Source organism: Zootoca vivipara, chromosome 12, assembly GCF_963506605.1.
Source record: "Zootoca vivipara chromosome 12, rZooViv1.1, whole genome shotgun sequence".
NCBI lineage: Eukaryota > Metazoa > Chordata > Lepidosauria > Squamata > Lacertidae > Zootoca > Zootoca vivipara.
Genome location: NC_083287.1, coordinates 53,259,138 through 53,280,149, shown reverse-complemented (window position 1 = coordinate 53,280,149; position 21,012 = coordinate 53,259,138). Strand labels below are relative to the sequence as shown.

Genomic DNA, 21,012 nt, shown 5'->3' with positions numbered 1-21,012 from the left:
AGAAGGGAGGGAGGGAGGGGGAGAGAGAGAAAAAGGAAGAAAGAAAGGGGGAAGGAAGGAAGGAAGGAAGGAAAGAAGGAAAGAAGGAAAGAAGGAAAGAAGGAAAGAAGGAAAGAAGGAAGGAAAGAAAGAAAGAAAGAAAGAAAGAAAGAAAGAAAGAAAGAAGGGGTGAGAGAGAGAAGGGAGGGAGGGAGAAAAAGGAAGAGAGAAAGGGGGAAGGAAGGAAGGAAGGAAGGAAGGAAGGAAGGAAGGAAGGAAGGAAGGAAGGAAGGAAGGAAGGAAGGAAGGAAGGAGCTCCTGTCTGCCCCTCCAGCTCAGGCTGCTCCCCCCCCCCCCACGTTCCTGTCGCTGGCTGCAGCCGCGGAGGGGGCAGAAACAGCCCGATTTCCATAACCCGCAGTGACTTTTCCCCTTCAGTTTTTGGAGGGAAAAAGTGCGGGTTATGGTCCGTAAAATACGGTAATTTTTTTTGCTTCGGGGGGGGGGCAGCTGCCCCCCTGCCTCTCGCTGGGTACACCCATGGATGCTTTACTGTGTGCTCATGTTCCTTTTTCCAGGCCAATAACAAAAGGAACATGCATGTTTGATTTAAAGATGTCTGCTATACTCAAGTGGTTGATCCCTACAACACAATATGCGATGCACAATAGGTTTGGAACAAAGCTGAATCAGGTGCCAATGGGTTGTATCAGGGAGGTGCTACTTTCAGATGCAATCATCACTCAAAGGACCTGCTACTTTGAGGCATTTAATGAGGAATCCACTCATGAAAAATGACCCAGGCATGAAGACTGCAATAGAGGGTAAACTAGATGAAGGCAAGCACTATATTCTTCTAATTTGTCTGATGGTGGAAGCAAAAGGGTGAGGAAGTTGCAGTTCAAAGCTGCTAAACAAGGCAGTGCCCCGTCGGAGGTGAGATGCTTTTCACGTGGTGCTACAGCTCATTTCTGTCTGGACTTGATGTTGGGTTCTGACCTGGAGACCAGCAACTTGGACCACTCAAGCAAGCAGAGTCAGCTCTGCTCTGTGTCATCATGCTAGCTACCCAAAACTTCTCGGCTTCCCTGTATGTTCTCAACAGGCTTTAGATTGGAGCAACGTCTGCATTACCTTGGAGCTTTCCAAGGTTCTGAAAAGAACATAAGAAGAGCCCTGCTGGATCAGGCCAAAGGCCCATTTAGTCCAACATCCTGTTTCCCTCAGTTGCCAACCAATTGCCTGTGCCTAACCCACAAGCAGGACATGAGAGCAACATCACTCTCCCCACCTGTGATTCCCAGCAGCTGGCATTCAGAAGCATACAGCCTCCATTCCAACAATTGTTGTACTGGCCCAGAAAGTGCTTTTGGATGTTACTGTTACAGTACTTGCAAATATAAAGAAGGGTCAGTGGTGATGAGTCCCCATTGGAACTGATGGGGTGGAAGACAGGGAGCCAGAGCCAATGACAAGAAGAGCCAGCTACTGTAGTTTTAGTTTTATCCCCATCCTTCTCCCTGTTGAGTTCTACACAGGCAAAACAGGGACCAAGGGTGAAGAAACTGACAGGCAGTGCCACCCCTGAACTGGATGCAAGCAAGAAGGCAGGCAGGCAGGCAAGAGCTGACTGAGAGCAGACTGGGATTGGTGGGGCAGTGTGGCATTCACCCTAGTGGACCAGCCTCTACTCTTCAGGTGCATACTGTCTCCAACAGTGGAGGTAAAACATGACCATTGTGGATACTAGCTGTTATCCTCCAAGTTTATTATTGACTTGGCTGCAAAATTTCTGTAAGTTCTAAACCATTTTGGGAGGCATCTTTAACTTCCAGAATACCCCGTCAAGATTTGAAGACCCCTTCTTTTGTATAAAATGGAAAGTGAGATATAGAAGGTGAAACTACAACTAATCCAGAATGCAGCAGCTAGACTGGTGACTGGGAGCGGCCGCCGAGACCACATAACACCGGTCTTGAAAGATCTACATTGGCTCCCAGTACGTTTCCGAGCACAATTCAAAGTGTTGGTGCTGACCTTTAAAGCCCCAAATGGCCTCGGTCCAGTATACCTGAAGGAGCATCTCCACCTCCATCGTTCTGCCCGGACACTGAGGTCCAGCACTGAGGGCCTTCTGGCGGTTCCCTCGTTGCAAGATGCCAAGTTGCAGGGAACTAGGCAGAGGGCCTTCTCGGTGGTGGCGCCTGCCCTGTGGAACGCCCTCCCAACAGATGTCCAAGAGGAAAACAACTACCAGACTTTTAGAAGACATCTGAAGGCAGCCCTGTTCACGGAGGCTTTTAATGTTTAATAGATTATTGTGTTTTATTTTTCTGTTGGAAGCCACCCAGAGTGGCTGGGGAAACCCAGCCAGATGGGCAGGGTATAAATAATAAATTATTATTATTAAATTATTATACAAAGAAATGGAAGTCTCCCAGTGGTGCAGTAATAAAACTGCTAGCACATCTGCAAAGCTAAGGAGGGTCTGCTATGGTTTCAAATTGGATGGGAAACTACCTGTTGAGATTTCTGCATTGCAGGGGCCTGCACTAGATGACCCTCGGGTACCTTCCAGCTCTACAATTCTGTGATTCATTGTCAAGCCAGGAGAGCAAATATTCTCATTCTAATGGAAATAAATGACAGCTGTGTTGTATTAAGCACTCTGATTATGAATGCCAAGTTTGCAACTGGGTTGAAAATGATCTCTTACTGGTTCAGTCTATTCTACATGATTCCATCAGTGGACTTCATAGTTGAATATGAAATCAACTGAAGTGTTTCTCTTTGGACCAGAGAGCACTCCAGGTGTCAACAGAATCCAGAGCAGGGGTCCCCAGACTACGGCCCGGGGGCCGGATGCGGCCCAATTGGCCTGCCAATCCGGCCCGCGACGACCCCCGCCGCCCGCCGCCCGCTCTTACGGCGCGCAGCGCGGCAGCGCTCTTCCGCGTCAGGAAAAAAGCGCCGAAAATCCTTTGTGTGCATGCATATGGGCCTCTCCCGACCCGGAAGAGGTCATTTCTGGTGCACTTCCGGGGCGGGGGAGGCCCATACGCATGCGCACAACGGATTTTTGGCGCTTTTTCCACCCTGGAAGTGTGCCGTCGCGCCAGTAAGCGCCCGTGCGCATGCGCACGGGCGCACACTCCCCCGCCCTCTGGCCCGCCGCACGATCGGCGCAGTGGGAACCGGCCCAAACGCCGGTAAGTCTGGGGACCCCTGATCCAGAGTATTCTACTTGAAAGAAATTATTCTCCTTGAGTACGTAGAATGGATGCACTTTATCAGCTTATACAACTCTCTGACGAATATAATCGGTAGCGCCAAATGCCTGGAAAGAATTCACATGGTGCATGGAATTGTTGCCTCCATAATCAAAAGAAGGATTGCTGCTAATGTTGGTATACTATGGATATCTGATCAACATTAATTTCCACCTGTTCTGTTGTTTAAAGATCTTTTTCTGTTGTGCTGGGGAAAACCCCTATTTCTGAAGGTGCAAAGGGGAAGAGTCAACGAACTGAAAAGTTGTTGAGAGACAACAGCTCCCAGCTCCCTAAAGTACATACCCAGTTTTATTTGCTTGGAAATAGTTTTCCTCTAAATGAAATTACAGAAGGATGGCAAGTTTCTAGAAATGGAAGATGGGAAACCGTGCTAGAAGAGTAGATCATGATGGGATCATGTTGAGAAGGGTTCTCATAGAATTATAGAATTATTTCTCAGAGAATCATAGAATAGAATTGCAGAGTTGGAAGGGACCACGAGGATCATCTACTCCAACCCCCTGCAGGGCAGGAATATTTTGCCCAACATGGGACTCGAACTCACAATCCGAGATTAAGAGCCTTCAGCAACTGAGCTATTGAGGCAATCGTCAATATTTCATTGGCATTCCCTTCCTGTACTCGCAACTATGGACGACTACATCCAAGAACTTGGACTAATAAAACCACAGAGGATGAAGATGTCCCTCTGTGTTTGTGTGACCTGTCTACAGAAAGTGTAGACTAGTAGGAAAGGGGGGGATAGTCCTTTGGCTTGGATGTCAGTGACTGCTTCAGAAGAGATGTCCCTCTTCAATAATCTTATGCTAGAAGGGAGTTTGAAATGTGATGTGAAATTACCAAATGGCAAATCCTACCTTTTTTTTTCTTTTTTAAAGCTTCTTCCCAGTCCTTTGACTACAGATGTACTGTAACTCCACCTCACTGTCTACCAACAGAATCTATTTTTGAACTATCGTTGAGTATCTACATATTCGCTGTTGTCTGTTATGCCAAAAATCCACTTGTCTTTATTTTGCCAAAGTCCACACAAGATACCTAGATGTGTATCTTATGTTATGTGCTATGTGTTAATTAGATATTATCTGCTTTGGGTCTTTACCATATGTTTAAATCAATGGGTGGGGAACTGTAAATCTTACAGTTCAGGTGAAACTAATTGCATTATTTCCTTTTTTAAAAATAGCATTAAGTTATCAAGCAGGTAACTGTAATATTTTTAGGTCCCCCCCCCCCAATGTGGAGAATAGGTGGTTAGAACAGTTGATAATTGACATTTCCATCAGTTGAATAATAATAATTATTATTACTTTTAATATTTGCTTCAAATTCCTTCCTGCAAAAGCTGTTGGGGAAGCAAAGAATGCACAACTTTTCTTAAGCCTCTCCTCCTGCCCATGTTCACCTTCTTCAATTCTGCATTTTAGCCCTGCCAGTTCTTTTTCAACAAGAACTGCAGAACAGGGAAGCTGAGGAAGGAAGCAAGGTGCGCCTTACCTGTGAGCTTAACAAGGCAGACCTGCCGGTGCAGTGGATGAAGGGAAACGAAGTCCTGCAGGCTGGCGACAAGTATGAATTGAAGCAGCGTGGCACTGTGGCAGAGCTAGTAATCCGGGATGTAAAGAGTTCTGATGCTGGGGATTATACCTGCAGCACTGGCGAGCTAAAGACCTCGGCTCGAGTGCAAGTGACGGGTAGGAAGAGCCACTAGTTTCGCTGTGCTCGGTTATCTATACCATAATTTAATAGTGGGCCTTCACGGAAAGGCCATGCATGCTAAATTTGCTCACCGCAGTATCATGCTGCGTATATGCAACTCGACCTCTGTGAGTGCCTGATCCCCAAATGCATTTGTATGCGTTAGGCGGCATGTGTCTAACCATACCATTCTGCTTCCATCACCCATGGTTGAATCTTTGGCCTATGTTGTAGGGCTAAGCCTCTGTAAATAAGTTCCATGTTTGTAGGATCCAAGTTAACCATCTCTGCAGCGGATATATGACAATGGAATGATGTTTTGCAGATCGAGGGCCACATTTCTTTCTGGGCAGCCTTCCAGGGGCCACATGCCAGTGGTGGGCAGGGCCAAAGGCAAAAGGGAGCAGAGCAAGTGGTGTGAATTTTACCTTGGTACACTAGGCGAGTTTCGACACCCACTTGCCCACCTCTCTTTATCCTCTAATCCAGGGAAGCAGAGTTCAAGGACACATTCCAGCCAGGCAAAAACGCCCAAAGAGAGTGCAAAATGGGGCTTCTGAGAGGCATAACTAGGGAAAGGGTTTGTGACCTGGGGAAGAGCCCCAAGGGCCACACAGAAAGGCTTTGAGGGCCACATGTTGCCTCTGGGTCTGAGGTTCTCCACCCCGGATCCAAAGTGATAGCTCTGATGATAAGTTATTTTTGCCAGACTCCCAAGCAAGCCATTTTCTTTCCGAGCTGCTCCACTGCAGTTGGGTTGTGGGGTTCACAGGACAGAACGCTCCTACATATGAAAACACCAAGTGTCAGGGAGATGGGTTGTAGCTGGACCTTCTCCCTGAAATGCTAGTTTTCTGTTGGCAGGGAGAACTAGGATTTCGACACTACCTCCCTGAAGCCAAAACTATCAACAAAATTTGAGTTTTTCACCTGTCCCTGTGTATTGGAGGGGTGTGGGGTGGGAGTGGTCCTCGCTGCGTGTGGCTGTTACATGCAGTTTCCTCCCACAGTGCCTAACTTTTGCCATTTCCCCTCCACCCTGGTTGTTGTACATTGTAGCCTTGCCAGTTCTTTTTAAGCAAGAGCTTAAAGATGTGGAAAAGGAAGAAGGAGACACTGTAGCTTTGCGCTGCGTACTCAACAAGCCGGACGCGCCCGTGGCCTGGAAGAAAGGAACAACGGTCCTTCGGACTAGTGACAAATATAAGATGAAGCAGGAGGGGTGTGTGGCTGAGCTGTTCATCCACAATTCAGAGCCAGAGGATGGTGGGAGATACACCTGTGATGCCGGAGATAAGCAGAGCACAGCTCAGGTCAAAATCCATGGTAGGGCAATGGGGATCCATCCATCTCATTATTTCATTCATTCCCATTTTAGATGTATTTCCTCTGAGTTTTAGCTCGCTGAGCGAATATGTGGTATAGAATCTTACCAGCTTGATATTTTTTAGGAAGTTCATTGGGGTGTTCCCTGTTGTGTTTATTACAGAGGGCCCCTCCAAAGTGGGGAGTTTTTTTTCCTAGGGTGCATTAGTGATGGATCTATACTGGAGTGTCCACACAGTGTTGTTCTGCAATGCTTCTGCAGCATTCTTGCATTCTTGCTGCCTGGAGGGGGAACTCTTGCATGACAAGAGTGGGACAAAAAGCAAAGCCCAGGTCATTTGGGGGGGGGGGTATGAAGTGTTACAGGATTTCAGCAGGAAGTTACAGGACATGATTGCAAACAAAGCAGTATGCCAGCCACGAAACTTTTGCAGGCGCAAAAAAACATTGAAAACGGGATTGCGTATAACTGCCCCAATACCATCATGAGCACAATTCATCATGAATGCACAATAAAAAGCACATCTGGAGGAGCCCTTGCATGTTTGGAAAATTTGTATCCTGGCTTTTCTGTTGAGTGTGCACTCTCAGGTAGGCTCCGCCCCTTTTAACTATGCAAATATCTCTGCCTCCCCCCACCACAGATAGGTTCATCAGAACTAAGGTTTGTCAGGAACCTCAAAGGGCTGTGATGTGGGGAGGCGGACCAGGAACTTCTGCCATTGTCTCAGGGATTGGGGTGCTGCGCACGGCCATGCAAAGGGTGCCCTCCGGTTGATGAGAGAGCGGTCATTATTGAGCATTCATCCTGATTTGTTTGTGCGGAGATTAGATGATGTTGTGATGTGGGGTTTGTGATTTCAGCTCTCTTGACATAATATGCTGGAGACAGTTCTCTAGTAACACTTCTTTATTAAAGCAAACAAGACTGAGCTCTGAGGAAAGGAAAGCTACATTTATAGGGATGGGGGACTAGCTAGAAAGGGATACATTTTGGAGGGAACAATATCAGGCAATCACAGTGCTGCCTTTTGGAGGAAACCAATAAGACAGAGGATCCAAATACAGCAGCTTAAATGAATCAATAGTAGCTGTACCTTCTGGAACCAAAAGGCAGTTACTTTACCCTAAAGCAAATACAGGCAATAGTAATACAGATATAAAATCCCTTGACTCAATACACAACAGATGACATCAGCTATTTAATGAGCAACCATTCTGATTTGTTAGACAATGTTGTCTGAAAGGTGTTATCCCATACTCCCCCATGCGTTTCCCCATAACTTTCCTTATCGTAAGAAAGTCCCATCTTTGAGGGTGGTGATTTTTGTGTGTGTGCAAGACTGCCCAGTTAACTACAGATGGACAACCTCAATTTGCTGGTATGAAACCCACCCAGCAATAGTCTGGAAGTGCCCTAAATCTTTGTCATAATGAGCCAGGCAATTTTGTGATGGCAGCCATAATAAGCCTAAACTGCTTGGGAGTTTCAGTGGTTCATTTGGGCCTAGGAAAAGAGGGGTAGACTAGACAAGGCCCAAGGGAAGGAGGGTTGGGACATGGAAGAGTTCAAAAGAATGATAGGAAGAAGAGAGGTCCAGAGTGGGGGGTGAGTCTGAGAGGGGAATGAAAACCAGGGGGAAGAAAAGTCAGAGAAGAGAGGCATAACTTCCCAGTGGCTGCAGAGATGAGAAAAGTTTAGATGTTTGATTTGAAAGGACCCTATGAAAACTTGGGTTGGAGGCAGTGTTGTGTATAACTGAATAAGATGCTAATGCTGGCAAGTCATCCTCATGTGTGTGTATATACATTTAAAATCCCTTCATCCTCCAGCCATACCTACCCGCTTCAAAGAACTACTAAAGAACACGGAAGCCACACAAGGTGGGATAGTTACTCTGCACTGTGAGCTGAATAAGTCTGCTCCAGTGGAGTGGATGAAGGGGCAGAAAGGCCTGAGGCCCAGCAGCAAATACAGAATGAAGAAAGAAGGAACTGTGGCTGAATTGACGATCCACGATCTAGACCTCAAGGATGCTGGGGATTACACATGTTCCTCTGGAGACCAAAAGACAACAGCTGTCTTAACAGTGAATGGTAAAAACACAATGACACGACCAGGCTTTTGGAGTGATTCTGCCATCTCTCTCTCCCCCCCAATTTATGTTCTGACAAAGCTCCGTCTTTGGCTTCACTTTCCCTTCGTTTCGTCCTTCGCTGTCATGCCGGCATGCAGCCCCCCCTCCTGCTTTACCCTTCTCCAGTTTCGCAGGATGTAAGGTGTTGCTGTTGCATGCTTACGCGATTTGCAAAGTTCCTCTCGCGAATGGTCATGGCATGACATGCGCAAGGTATGAGATGTACTGTGTGGTTCTATCATCCTCATTAAGAAACGGTTGGCCGTTTCATATCTGAGTTGTTATTTCAATTCTCTGGCCAGCCTCCTTTTAATGGGGCACCCCTTCATTCCTAAGGATGATCCCATTCGGAAGTTCTTTTCTGTCCGTCCCCCCCACCAAGTTGGCAATTGGCAGGATTTGCTGGAAGCATGTTCAGGATGGTTCCCCATAACTTGGTGTGTGTGTGTGTGTGAATTGCACAATTCAGCAGCATGCCAGAGAGAGAGAGAGAGAGAGAGAGAGAGAGAGAGAGAGAGAGAGAGAGAGAGAGAGAGAGAGAGAGAGAGAGAGAGGCTCTGCATAACCTGCCGTTGTTGACACAGTATCTGTTCATTCTGCGTCCTTCAGCCTTGGCAGCACAGTTCAAAATGGGACTAAAGAATGAGGAAGCAACGGAGAGTGGAGCAGCCACTCTGCATTGCGAGTTGACCAAGGCCGTTGACTCCGTAGAGTGGCTGAAGGATCAAAAGGTGCTGAAACCAAGTGAAAAATACAGAATGAGGCTAGAAGGTCGCTTTGCTGAGCTGACCATCCAAGATCTGGAACTGACGGATGCTGGAAGTTACACCTGCGTGTGTGGAGATCAGAAGACCACTGCAGCTGTGAAAGTGAATGGTAATGGACCTTGTGCCCACAGTTAAAGCCTGTTACCAAACATGCTCTCTAGCCACTCTTGCAACATGTCTTTGTGGATCTCTTGCTGTTGGTCTGCTGGGGCTTCTTTTTCTTCCCTGTACTTCCCCCATATTTTGATGCATAAAATAATGCAGTTATACCTCTCCCCGCAAAATGCCCCCCGTGTTCCTGCTACATAGGGGTCTGGCGATGGTTGCGGTGCAGCGAAACCTTTGTGTTGGTTGGTCTTTGATGCCAGTTGCTTCCTACGTAGCAACATGGACCTTCCCAGTGTGCTAAAGCATCAAATGTCAGAGGTCCCCCAGTGATCTGACCCTTTCTCTCTACCCATGTTGCATTCCTTAGCACTGCCTGTCTTTTTCCAAGAAGAACTCAAAAGCAAGGAGGTTACAGAGGGGGAGACAACCGCGCTGCTCTGCACGCTGAGCAAGGCTGCCCCCGTGCAATGGCGGAAGGGGCAAAGGGCACTCAAACCAGGTGGCAAATACGAAATTAAGCAGGAGGGTCCTTGTGCTGAGCTGGTGATCCATGACTTGGATGTCGCAGATTCTGGAGACTACACCTGCACATGCGGAGGACAGAAGACTACAGCTAGCTTGACAGTGAATGGTAAAGAAAAGAAATATAGAGATATAATGTGTACCTTATATATAGTCAGACTTCTCTTGCAGTTTTTCTTCTGAAATTAAACCCAACAGCACTCTTCCTAATCCACACATGTCACATTCCTCCTCTCCTTAAAACACCCCTTTGGTGTTGAAATATACTCGGAGTCGAGAGTGAATTTCATGCTCTTTATTCAGCTCGTAGTCATCAAGGAGAAGAAGAGAAGAAGAATGCCCTTTTCCCAAAACCATCTGCTTATATACATTATTTACACAATGGGCTTTGCGTGATTGGCTACTTCAGGGCTACACCTGTGGGCCAATCAGTTTGTGGATTGACTCTGCCAGCAGCCTGATTGGCTGCTCCTGCAGGCCAATCAGGTTGCGGGTTCACTTCTGCCAGCCGCCTGATTGGCTGCTCCTGCAGGCCAATCAGGTTGCGGATTCACTTCCCCCTGGAGTTGGATTGGGTGGCTCCTGCGGACCAATCAGACTGCTGATTCTAGATCCTATTGTTCTATGATTCAGCTCAGTACATAACAGGTGTGGATTCTGGAACTTCTTCCTCACAACAGATGCACAAACCCTCTCAAGTGAATGCATGTTTACCCCACATGCCAGTTACGAATTTACAGGCTCAGAAATGTTGGAAAGCTTCACTGGGTCTTCATCACACTTTGTTTCCCTAAGGAAACAAGTTAAGATATTTTAACTCAGTCTTCAGTCAGTGAGATCCAGAGAATTTCTGCATTGGCTGGAGCTGCGGGAGGAGGGCCTTTTATTAGGACTTGTCACGAAGAATTGCTCGGGGGTGTTCAATTCATTCCCATCTCCAAATCTGTTAATTGTTAAATGAACAGTCAGACCGTAACTGGGAGTGGTGCCATTTTCAGTGTAGGATTAATTGGAAGCTACTGGGATAGAATCAAGGAGGCACTTTAGGTCAAGGCCGCAAAAGGTTGAAGTTTATAATTCGATTCTGAAACCCTGCAGCTGGGCAGACTAGGCATCTCCTGGATGAGCATAATTTAATGCGGTGAAAAGACAAGCCCCAAGCAAATCACTGCATTGACACCGATAGCACACTTATAATTGTTTGCTAAGAGGAGGGTAGTTACAGGTAGGTAGCCGTGTTGGTCTGCCGTAGTCGAAACAAAATAAAAATAAAATTCCTTCCAGTAGCACCTTAGAGACCAACTAAGTTTGTCATTGGTATGAGCTTTCGTGTGCATGCACACTTCTTCAGATAGTAGTTCACAATCTCGAGGGTCTCAGTTTTGATGGATTCCTGTCCTGTTGTTACCTCCACCCTGCAGTCCTGCCTACACTTTTCACGAAAGCCTTGAAGGACGAAGAAGCTACAGAAGGCAAAGCCGCCACTCTGCGGTGCGAGCTGAACAAGGCCTCTGCCACGGTGGAGTGGAAGAAAGGACACAAGACCCTTAAGCAAGGCAGCAAGTACAAAATGAGGCAGGAAGGCGCCATTGCTGAGCTTATCATCCAAGGCCTGGAGCTAACAGATACTGGGAGTTACAGCTGCGTGTGTGGAGAGCAGCAGACTGTGGCATCTTTGGAAGTCAAGGGTAAAAAAAACAACCCAAGCTCACAATCCACTCACCAACCTAGTTTCTACCTTTCCTACCCATACTATTGTCAAAGGTGTTACCGTTATCCTTCTTGGCTTATTTTTGGAATCCAGATCCACAGCATGACTGATACAACTCAATATTTTCATAAGTGTGTGTGTGTGTGGGAGGGAGTCTTCTTAGAGAGGTTGGAATCCAGATGTTTTGGGTGCTACTTCTAAGGCCACAGCCCTTTTTAATTCCACATATACCTCTCCATTCCTCTATTTGCTGTCTTTCAGAGGAAATGGATTTTCTAGGTAGGTTGAGACAGCCAATATTTCCCCTGAATGGGCGATGCCTTTCACTGCCTCTGAGTGATGGGACTTCAGTGGTTGCATGCAGGGGTAAGCATCAATTTCTTTTTCCTCCCCCCCGCCGCTTACTTTTGCCCTCTATCCTTATTACCACCTTCTCAGCCCTCCCCGTGCTTTTCAAAGAAGGACTGAAGAACAGGGAAGCCGTCGAAGGCACCACCGCCACTCTGCGTTGTGCAATGACCAAAGCTGGTGCTGAGGTGAAGTGGAGGAAGGGGCCTGAATCTCTCAAGCCAAGCGACAAGTACAGAATGAGGCAGGAAGGTGCGGCGGCTGAACTCTTGATTCGAGACCTGCAGGTGGAGGATACAGGAGATTATACCTGTGTTTGTGGAGACCAAAAGACAACAGCTGTCTTGACTGTTCATGGTAACCAAACGTTCCATGTTGCAACGGTGATGTTTCGGAATCTGCCTTCTCTCTGTAGATTTACTGACTTTGTGTTGCCTTTGTTTGTTGTTTCCCTCCTTTGTTCCCCTCAATCTGTCTGTTTCTCTGTCGGTTGCTTGTTAACATACCTTGTATTGTCTCCAGCATGAGTGAGTGTGGGCTCGTCCACACTTCTGCTTGTCCTTTGCCTAGAAAGCTCAGATCCAAGCGGGTTTCTGCTTGTGACCCACCCCTTTACCAGGGAAAGCTTGCTCTTTAGTTCTCAATCAGAACAAACAGCAATCTGCTGAAAACTTGAATGGCTGTCTGCTCTGATTGTGCACTAAAGAGTGGTTTTCTTGGGGGGAAGCAGTGGGACGAGAGGAAGTGTGGATAAGCTCTGTGTCATAAATACATCCTTAATGTTGCAGCCAGTGGTTTGCACTGAAATCCCAGTTGTAAAAATTTGCGTCTTCATTATCTGTTGGCAGCACTGGAGTAGAATCTCTGCAATTCTGGAGAACTGCTGAGGGATGTGTCAGTAGAGCACTTTGAATGCTTCCTCCTACACACTTCTTGCTTATTGTGTCATTTACGTGTTCTTGGAAATGACCCTGCAATACGGAGCTATGATAGAAGTACTGGAAATCGGGGACCATGCTGCTCTTTCACATCACCAAGGCAGTTTTCTACAGCCTGAAACCATCTCTGGAAGATTTTTAACTGGACACTTCTTGAAAACTCAGTTACAACCCGTTTTATAATATTGTTTCATGCCACCCCAATCTCCTTGCTGTACGAGATTCTAGGTGTTGCAGGCATACTTACTGGAGTCTGTGTTCCCTTTTGCGACAATGATACGTGGTTTTTTTAAAATACATATATACAACCTGGGTCTGGATGGAGAGAGCGCAAAGCATTCACATCCCAAGAAGGTCCTGTTCCTCCCATTGCTGCAGCCTCCGATTCCAAGAGACCCCAAACACCATGTATGACCTTCCCGCTCCCAACTCTGGGATTGTCTTTTGCTAATTTCGTACAAAGTTTACCATAATGAAGGACAAAAGTGGAAAGGACCTAACAGAAGCAGAAGGCATCAAGAAGAGGTGGCAAGAATACACAGAGGAATTATATCAGAAAGATATGGAGGTCTCGTACGCCCCAGGTAGTGTGGTTGCTGACCTTGAGCCAGACATCCTGGAGAGTGAAGTCAAATGGGCCTTAGAAAGCACTGCTAATAACAAGGCCAGTGGAAGTGATGATATTCCAGCTGAACTATTTAAAATTTTAAAAGGTGATGCTGTTAAGGTGCTACACTCAATATGCCAGCAAGTTTGGAAAACTCAGCAGTGGCTAGAGTTATCTTCTGCAGCCCTGCCTAAGAATTGCTGGTTCCAGGTGCTTTTCAAGTTTTGAAGAACTTGAAGAGGCTGGTACATAAGCTTAGTTATGAGGCTTTTCAGGTATGGTTCTAGCTTTCAGTCCCTGCATTGGTGTCCTAGGCTGAAACCCTAGCGAGGAAGTAAGTCCAAATGGGATTGCGCAGAACAAGATGCACATTGATGGGAAAATGGCTCATGGTGCATGTCGGGCTGGAAGACCCTTATCTGACGTGCAAAATACAGGGGAATCTGCAGGTTCCGTGTGTCAAAGCCATGTCAAATCTTCTGTAGAAGCCAATGGCATTAATTTTAGCAAAAATCGCTTCCAAGTGTTCTTCTACTGCAGCTGAAGACTCACCGTTTTGGTGTCGTTGTCCACGCAACTTCTGTTCATTCGTCTTTAAAACTCACTGTTTCTGCTTCCATTTCTTATTTTCAGTTCTGCTTATTGCATTCTTTTTTCATCCTTCCTTGCAATTTTTCCCCCATGGAAAATTCTAATGAGTCCGTATTTCCCCCCATTTTAAGGGGCAGGTGAAACGTCTTTGATGTCTGGCAGTGTTTACTGCTTTTACCGTCCTTTTTGTTTGTTTGTTTGTTTGTTTCCTTGTTTTGTTTGCATGATGTTCATATTTACATTTCATTTGTGTGTGTGTGGGCGCTTGCACACACACACACACACATTTATATTTCATTTGCGGGGGTGCTGAATGCTACTCACAAACAAATTATTTGCGGTGCTTATCATCTCTCTGTAAGAGTTTGTGTTCTGAAGTTGGATGAAATGAAATCATTACTTGTGATCTCATTTCAACAAATGATCCGGTCCACATTTCCATTTAAGTTTCATGTCCAAAATGCTGCTGGAAAAACCCAAAAGCTAGAAAACGGCTGACGTTTAAAATTCCCAGAACCTTTAAAGATTTTTATTTTTATTTTTGGCATATAATGAAACGGCATTGCTCTTTCAAAAGAGCTTGAAATGCTTTATACATGGTTCTGTTTGTTGGTGGAAAGAGGCCGGAATCTGCCATCAACAAAGCTCTGCTCTCTCAAAAGACCCTTCCAGTGGAGCTAAGCTTGGGGAACAGCTCAAGTGGTTCTGGAATATCTGGGTCATATGACACACACTCTCTATCGATATTACTCCCCTCAGCTGTGCCTGCACATTTCCAAGAAGAACTTAAAAGCCAGGAAGCCACGGAATGTGGGACGGCCGCTATGCGCTGTGAGCTGAGCAAGGCTGCCCTAGTGGAGTGGAGGAAGGGTGAGCGGCTGCTCAAACCGAGTGATAAATACAAAATCAGACAGAAGGATAATGTTGCCGAGCTGATCATCCAAGACGTCACGGAGCAGGACGCTGGAGATTACTCTTGTGTGTGCGGAGATCAAAAAACATCTGCCTCTCTAACTGTGCATGGTAAATATGATATACATGTGGCATTGACAACATTCTACAAGATGCGTTTTATACCCAGATCAGGCATCCCCAAACTTCGGCCCTCCAGATGTTTTGGACTACAATTCCCATCATCCCTGACCACTGGTCCTGTTAGCTAGGGATCATGACCTAGATTCTCCTCGGACCATGTGAAATACAGTGGTACCTCTACTTACAAATAACTCTACTACAAATTTTTCTACTTACAAATGGAGCTCCGTCCGCCATCTTGGATGCGGTTTAGATAGGATTTTTTCTACTTACGAATTTTTAGATAGGGTTGTGTGAGGGGCAAGGGGTATCGCGAAGCCCCTCCCCTCCTGAGTTCCAGCCCAGCCCAGAGCACGACTGAGAGCAGGGAAAGCTCCAGCTCAAGTGGGGAAACAGGAAGTGGGGTCCAAACGCCATTCGGAGGTTCTGATTAAAGCTGAAAAGATGTGTCTCTGTAAATAGCTCTACCTTTAGCACTGTAAATACGCAGCACCAATAAAAAGATAAAATGCAGAGCGGTGCAGAGTCGTTACTCTGAAGTAGTCCCATCCGGCCACTGTGACAGCAACCTCCGAATGGCGTTTGGCGCGTCTTGCGCCAGCATAACAACTTGGGGAGCCCCATCCTCTTCCCCCGACGCTTTCTGCGAAGTTCCGGAGTTGGGGGGATGGGTCTGCCCCCCTTTTTTTCCTCCTTCCTGTCCCACCTGGGACGCTGGCTCTTCTACCCTGCCAGAGCCTTGGACCCCACTTCCTGTTTCCCCACTTGAGCTGGAGCTTTCCCTGCTCTCAGTCGTGCTCTGGGCTGGGCTGGAACTCAGGAGGGGAGGGGCTTCGCGATACCCCTTGCCCCTCACAGGTTGCTTTGACTTACAAATTTTTTCTCCCAATGCATTCCTATGGGATTCGACTTACAATTTTTTTCGACTTACAAATGTGTGTTCGGAACACATTAAATTCATAAGTAGAGGTACCACTGTATAGTCCACCATTCTACAGTGGGTTTCTATTGACAGTGGTAATTATCCTGTTTCTTTTTCCTAAGTCCCATTTTGTTGTTTCTCTGACTAAGTGTACCAAAATTGATGCGAATGCTCTAGCTATAATCTACTCATAGCGTTTGGGAGCAACTTAGTCAATGTTGAGGTTCCCATGGCCCAGACATCAGCAACAACAAGATAAGGCAATATATTTAACCATGCTCTGCGTATATATGGATAATGACATTTATTTAAGCAACTTGAATCATTCCAACCATAGTCTCCTCCTATAGTTCACCGAGCCGTAGCATGGGGTGGTGCATAATCCCTTTTTGGACACAAGTCTCTCATTGGCCCTGATACACACTTTGTACGCTGGGAATGGTGGAGGGTGGGCGGTCGGAGAGGAGGTTTTCCTCAAAACATCTGCAGGTTCTCAGTACCGCCAACTAGATCCTCAGCCCAGATGCTCTGTGGCCATGTGCTGAGGTAAGTCAAACTTTGGTTACAGCTTGTGGTTAGTGATGAGAAAGTTTGGCCACAAGTCCCAGTTTGGATGGCATGCTAATTCTAGAAAGAGGAGCAAAGAGGCTGCGATCTCCTCTCTGGGAGCTCACGCATTTGTGTAGTCTTGCCAACCCAAGGTTTGGTTTAGTGCGCTGGGTGAATGCTGCCCAACAGATGTGTGCATGTATGTTTGGTGGAGGTGCGAGCGGAGGAACTGGCTTCCTTCTGGCCTGTTTTGCTGTTACAGATGTGAAGGTGGGGCAGAGACGGCGTCATTAGGAGCATTTAATTCCACATGGTTGCGGAGTTATCAAGCTAGCTAGAGCTTTCCAACATAAGGAGGGGCATAAGGGGGCATATAGTATCGTGTGTGCTTTTGCGCAGACAGGCGGAGTCTCCCAAACCCCAGGCAACCCCTGAGCAGAAGAATGACTCAAGACAACTTGTTATGGGATTAAAATTGGCTGCAACTTTATTAAGATTCAGATGTAGGGAGACCTTGGCTCAGGCATTGGGCGTTTATCCCTCCCAGTCCCCAGCCGGGAATCTGGGAGACTTCAGGGTTATCCAGAAAGCCACTTCTGCATCTCACGGAGGTGGGGTTGTGGGCGTGGCCTGAGCGAACTCTCGCGATGGGGGCTGAGCGCTCAGCCCCCTCGCGAGATGGGAGTTCCCGCCTCCGTCATACCCGGGCCGACCAATAGGGTCTGCCGGGAGGCAGGGCTTCCCTTCTTTTAAACGAGCCGGAGGCGGGAACTCAGCCTCTTCTGCCCCAGCTCTCAGCCCATTCGATTCATCCTCTTCTTTCGGACCCCTCAGTTGCTTCGTTTTTACTGGCCTCCACTTCGCCGCTAGCCATTCGCTGCCTTCGTGGGATCACCGCTGCTGCCGCTCGCTCGCTCGCTGCGGCTGCCATTTCGTTGCCCCTAATAACGTGGTATCGTATTGTTATGTGGCCGTGCGCTCTGCACTGCCCACCTGGGAAGCGGGTTGCCAAGTTTTGGAAAAGGGGCATTTTTGCCTGGTTTTTAAAAGGGCCGCGATTGTTACCGCCAATCAGCTGGGAGGCGGGTGCTTGTTACTGTAAGGGAGAGTGTACTGCATGGAGCGTGCGTGGGGAGCGAATTTCGGAGCTCTCCTCTGTGTGGGTGTGCAGGCGTGGTGGCTGCCCTTGTTATATTGCAGTGCTCGGGTAAAAGTTCTGTTGTTTACAGGCTCCTCTTATCTAGTCTTTCCGATCGGCTTTTAATCCCCCCCCCAGGGCTCCCCTAGCCTTTCTTGCAGAGTTGTCTGACTGTGGGCTGCTGAGTTTTTAGTTTCTATCCCCCCCCCCAAGCTCCCTTTAATTTCATGATTGCTGGGAATCTGGGAGACTTCAGGGTTATCCAGAATGTGTGGGGATTGGGCTGGCTCTGGAGAACATATGTTCAAGCAGAGAGCCTGCCCCCTGTTCACTGCCGCTAGAGGGGAGAGCAATGACAACCTTCTGGCGTATGGACAATGCCTCCCCTTAAGACCCCTTTAACGGGGAACCCTGGTATCACTGCCGCGAAGGGGGAGTGAACACTGCTCCATGTCCCCCCCCCATTTAGGAAAATAGACTAGGGTTTCGCCCAAGGCCTGAAACCACCAAAGCTGTGACGTATTGCTACAGGAAAGGCGAAACCTGCCAATGCAGGAAAATTCCTTTCCGGCCCTTCAACAGCGACCCTGACTTAGCAGAGCCTGCGTACCTTTGGAGGTTAACCTGCACAATAAGACTTAAATGAGGGTGTGGAGGGTGGGAGATGCTCTGGAGCTGACTGGTGCTTCCCAGGTAAGATTCACCTTCTTTGTGTTTGCTAGATGATCCCACCCCTTACCTGGCCAATCCCCTGGCAACGCCTCCCCAGGCAGGATTGGCCGATTGGCTGAGGTAGGCAGAGACGGCAGGTATCCAGCCTGGGGAGGATGCCAGTCCAAACAGGTCCATCTTAAGCCCATCCAGCGCCCCCCTCCAGAGCCTCTCCAAGGGCCCGGGAGTGACAAGCGGACCGCGGCAGCAGCAGGAGGCCACCTCCGAGGACTCCGCGCTGCGCCTCCTTCTCGTTTCCCCAGCGCTGGGTTCCGCTCAGTCAAGCTTCGCCACCAGCACGCGCACCGCGGGACCAGCAAGAGCTGCTTGGGCGCTGTGCGTGTGCTGGTGGCGAAGCTCGACTGAGCGGAACCCAGCGCTGGGGAAACAAGAAGGAGGCGCAGCGCGGAGTCCTCGGAGAAGGAGCGCAGTCCCGGCCAGATCGCCGGAACCCTGCACTCACTTGGCGCCCTTCCAGTGCCCTCCAGTGCCCGGCGCCATGGTTCTCCGCGCCACTAGCCTCTATGGCTAGGACGGGCCTGTCCAAACTACCAGGGGCCGCTCTGGAATCCAGGGGGCTACACGTGTCTGTGCAAAAGTCGCCCCCCCATTTGATGTGGGGAGCGGTCATTCTCTGGGGCTTGGGTTAAGGTTGCATATCAGTCCACATACAAAATCAATTGAAGTTGAAAAGTGTCCCCAGATTCATTGAAAAAAAATCTGGTAACCTTAGCTTGGGTGGAAGAGGAATGTAAAGGAAAGGAGAGTAGCCCTGGAATGACAAGCATTTTGCAGGGCTAGTGGGGGAGACATAATAGTGGATCTCATTGCTAAAAAGCGTGAAGCAGCCCTGAGCCTGTTTTAGAAGACTGCACTGTGTTTTACAAATAATCATCGCAGACACAAGATAGCATAGACATGAATTTCTTTAACCTAATATTGACTTGTCAGTATGTTTAGGACATGACTGTCCTCTGTGCAGTTTCTGTCCGTTCTCATTTGCAATACTGTTTCTCCTGACTGCCCAATTTCTCAGAACTCCTACTACTTACAGAAACAGTTAAAACACACCTGGGTTGGTGAATTATGCCATGGAGACCATGCAAAACACAGAGGTGTACAGTGCAAGTAAACCGTGAGCCACAAGGCTTATTTTGTGCAGGGAACCCTCATGTTGCAGCTCAATGGGCAAGTCTAGCAACATGAGCATGAGAAGTCCAAGAAGTGTCTTCAAGAACCATGGCCAAAAATTGGGGACAGCTATAAGCTCTTCTTTCTTCTCAGTAGCATGGTGTACTTAAGGTTCCATGTACGAGTGTGTCATTTGCCCTACCTTCTTGGAAAACAGAAAAGCCCTACTGTAAATACTAGGGTAAGTGGTGGATAAGAGGAATCTCCTGGAATCTCCCCAACTGCTGTGAATTGTAATGTGCTCTTTGTGATCTCCAGCCCTGCCTCCCCGCTTCAAAACAGAGCTGAGCAACCTGGAGGTTGTAGAATGCGGAACAGCTACTTTGCGGTGTGAGCTGAGCAAGGCAGCAGCTCCAGTGGTGTGGAGCAAGGGCAATGAGGTGCTCAAGCCGAACGACAAATACGAAATGAAGCTAGAAGGTGCTGTTGCTCAACTTGTCATCCACAGTTTGGAACTGGGAGATGCTGGATATTACAGCTGCACCTTTGGCGACCAGAAGACCTTGGCTTCCTTGAGAGTGAATGGTACATTTAATGGTTCTATTTCCCATTTGTCAAATGCAACATGAGTAACCGCAGGAAAAGCAGCCAGCCTTATCTGTCTGTCCTCATGGACTCTCCCATGTAGCTAAGAGATCTAAAGAGGTTTACAGCACTGATAGGCTGAGTATTATCGCTTGTATTTTGAGACCCAGGTCAACAGCCAAAACATGCAGAAACCAGGGAAAAAAGAGTGCTGTATTCTCAAGGATGTAGGTAATATAGACGTATATATAAGTGGCACACAGTAGGTTTGGGCTGAATGGACATCCAGCATAATGAAGATTCTGCTGCATTGTCACTTCTGGTATCCTCCATAGTTAACATAACCAGGTGGCCATGGAGTAATCTTGGTAATATACAACTGATACTGATTTTACTGGTGTGTTAATTCTCTTGCTGGGAATTGCAGAGAATTGTGGAGGAGTGTATTTAAACCTCCCAGACTCTCAATGTATGTAAGAAACATTTTTCAGATGTTGAGATTCACTCAATATATTCATTCTAAACTTCTTAGCCCTCCCTGCCCTTTTCAAGAAAGGCATGGAGGATCAGGAGGCCCAAGAAGATGGGACGGTTACTTTCCAGTGCGAGCTGACGAAAGCATCTCCAGTGGAGTGGAAGAGGAAGCATAAGTCACTCAAACCGAGTGACAAGTACAAAATGAGGCAGGAAGGCGCTGTCTCAGAGCTTGTGATAGCCAGCCTAGAACTTAAAGATGCCGGAGAGTATTCCTGTGTGTGCGGCAACCAGACAACAACTGCGGCTCTGACGGTGCACGGTAAATCAGTGTGTCCTAAATGTCCGGGTAGTCTGGAAAACCCTGGTTGTTCTTCCCAGCCGATCCTCTGTGTATTGATGTCGCATTCTCCTCTGTCTTGTGTTTTGTCATATCTTCCT

General features: G+C 47.6%; 1 protein-coding gene across 32 annotated transcripts in view; it reads left to right on the top strand.

Moving 5' to 3' along the window:
• OBSCN (obscurin, cytoskeletal calmodulin and titin-interacting RhoGEF) overlaps positions 1–21,012 on the top strand; it is a 289,452-nt gene that overhangs the window by 91,464 nt on the left and 176,976 nt on the right. For 19 of the 32 annotated variants that reach the window (XR_009558428.1, XM_060280972.1, XM_060280969.1 and 16 more), the window contains 10 exons: positions 4,700–4,966; positions 6,030–6,296; positions 8,130–8,393; positions 9,044–9,310; positions 9,677–9,940; positions 11,253–11,519; positions 11,981–12,247; positions 14,786–15,049; positions 19,831–20,097; positions 20,630–20,893. The exons of 2 other annotated variants lie outside the window; for them this stretch is intronic. Coding sequence is in view for 29 of the 30 variants with exons in the window: in XM_060280972.1 (XP_060136955.1) it covers positions 4,700–4,966; positions 6,030–6,296; positions 8,130–8,393; positions 9,044–9,310; positions 9,677–9,940; positions 11,253–11,519; positions 11,981–12,247; positions 14,786–15,049; positions 19,831–20,097; positions 20,630–20,893 (2,658 nt within the window). In the remaining variant the exon portion in view is untranslated. The remainder of the gene's footprint in view (positions 1–4,699; positions 4,967–6,029; positions 6,297–8,129; positions 8,394–9,043; positions 9,311–9,676; positions 9,941–11,252; positions 11,520–11,980; positions 12,248–14,785; positions 15,050–19,830; positions 20,098–20,629; positions 20,894–21,012) is intronic. 11 more of the 32 variants (XM_060280976.1, XM_060280974.1, XM_060280954.1 and 8 more) reach the window with 10 other exon arrangements.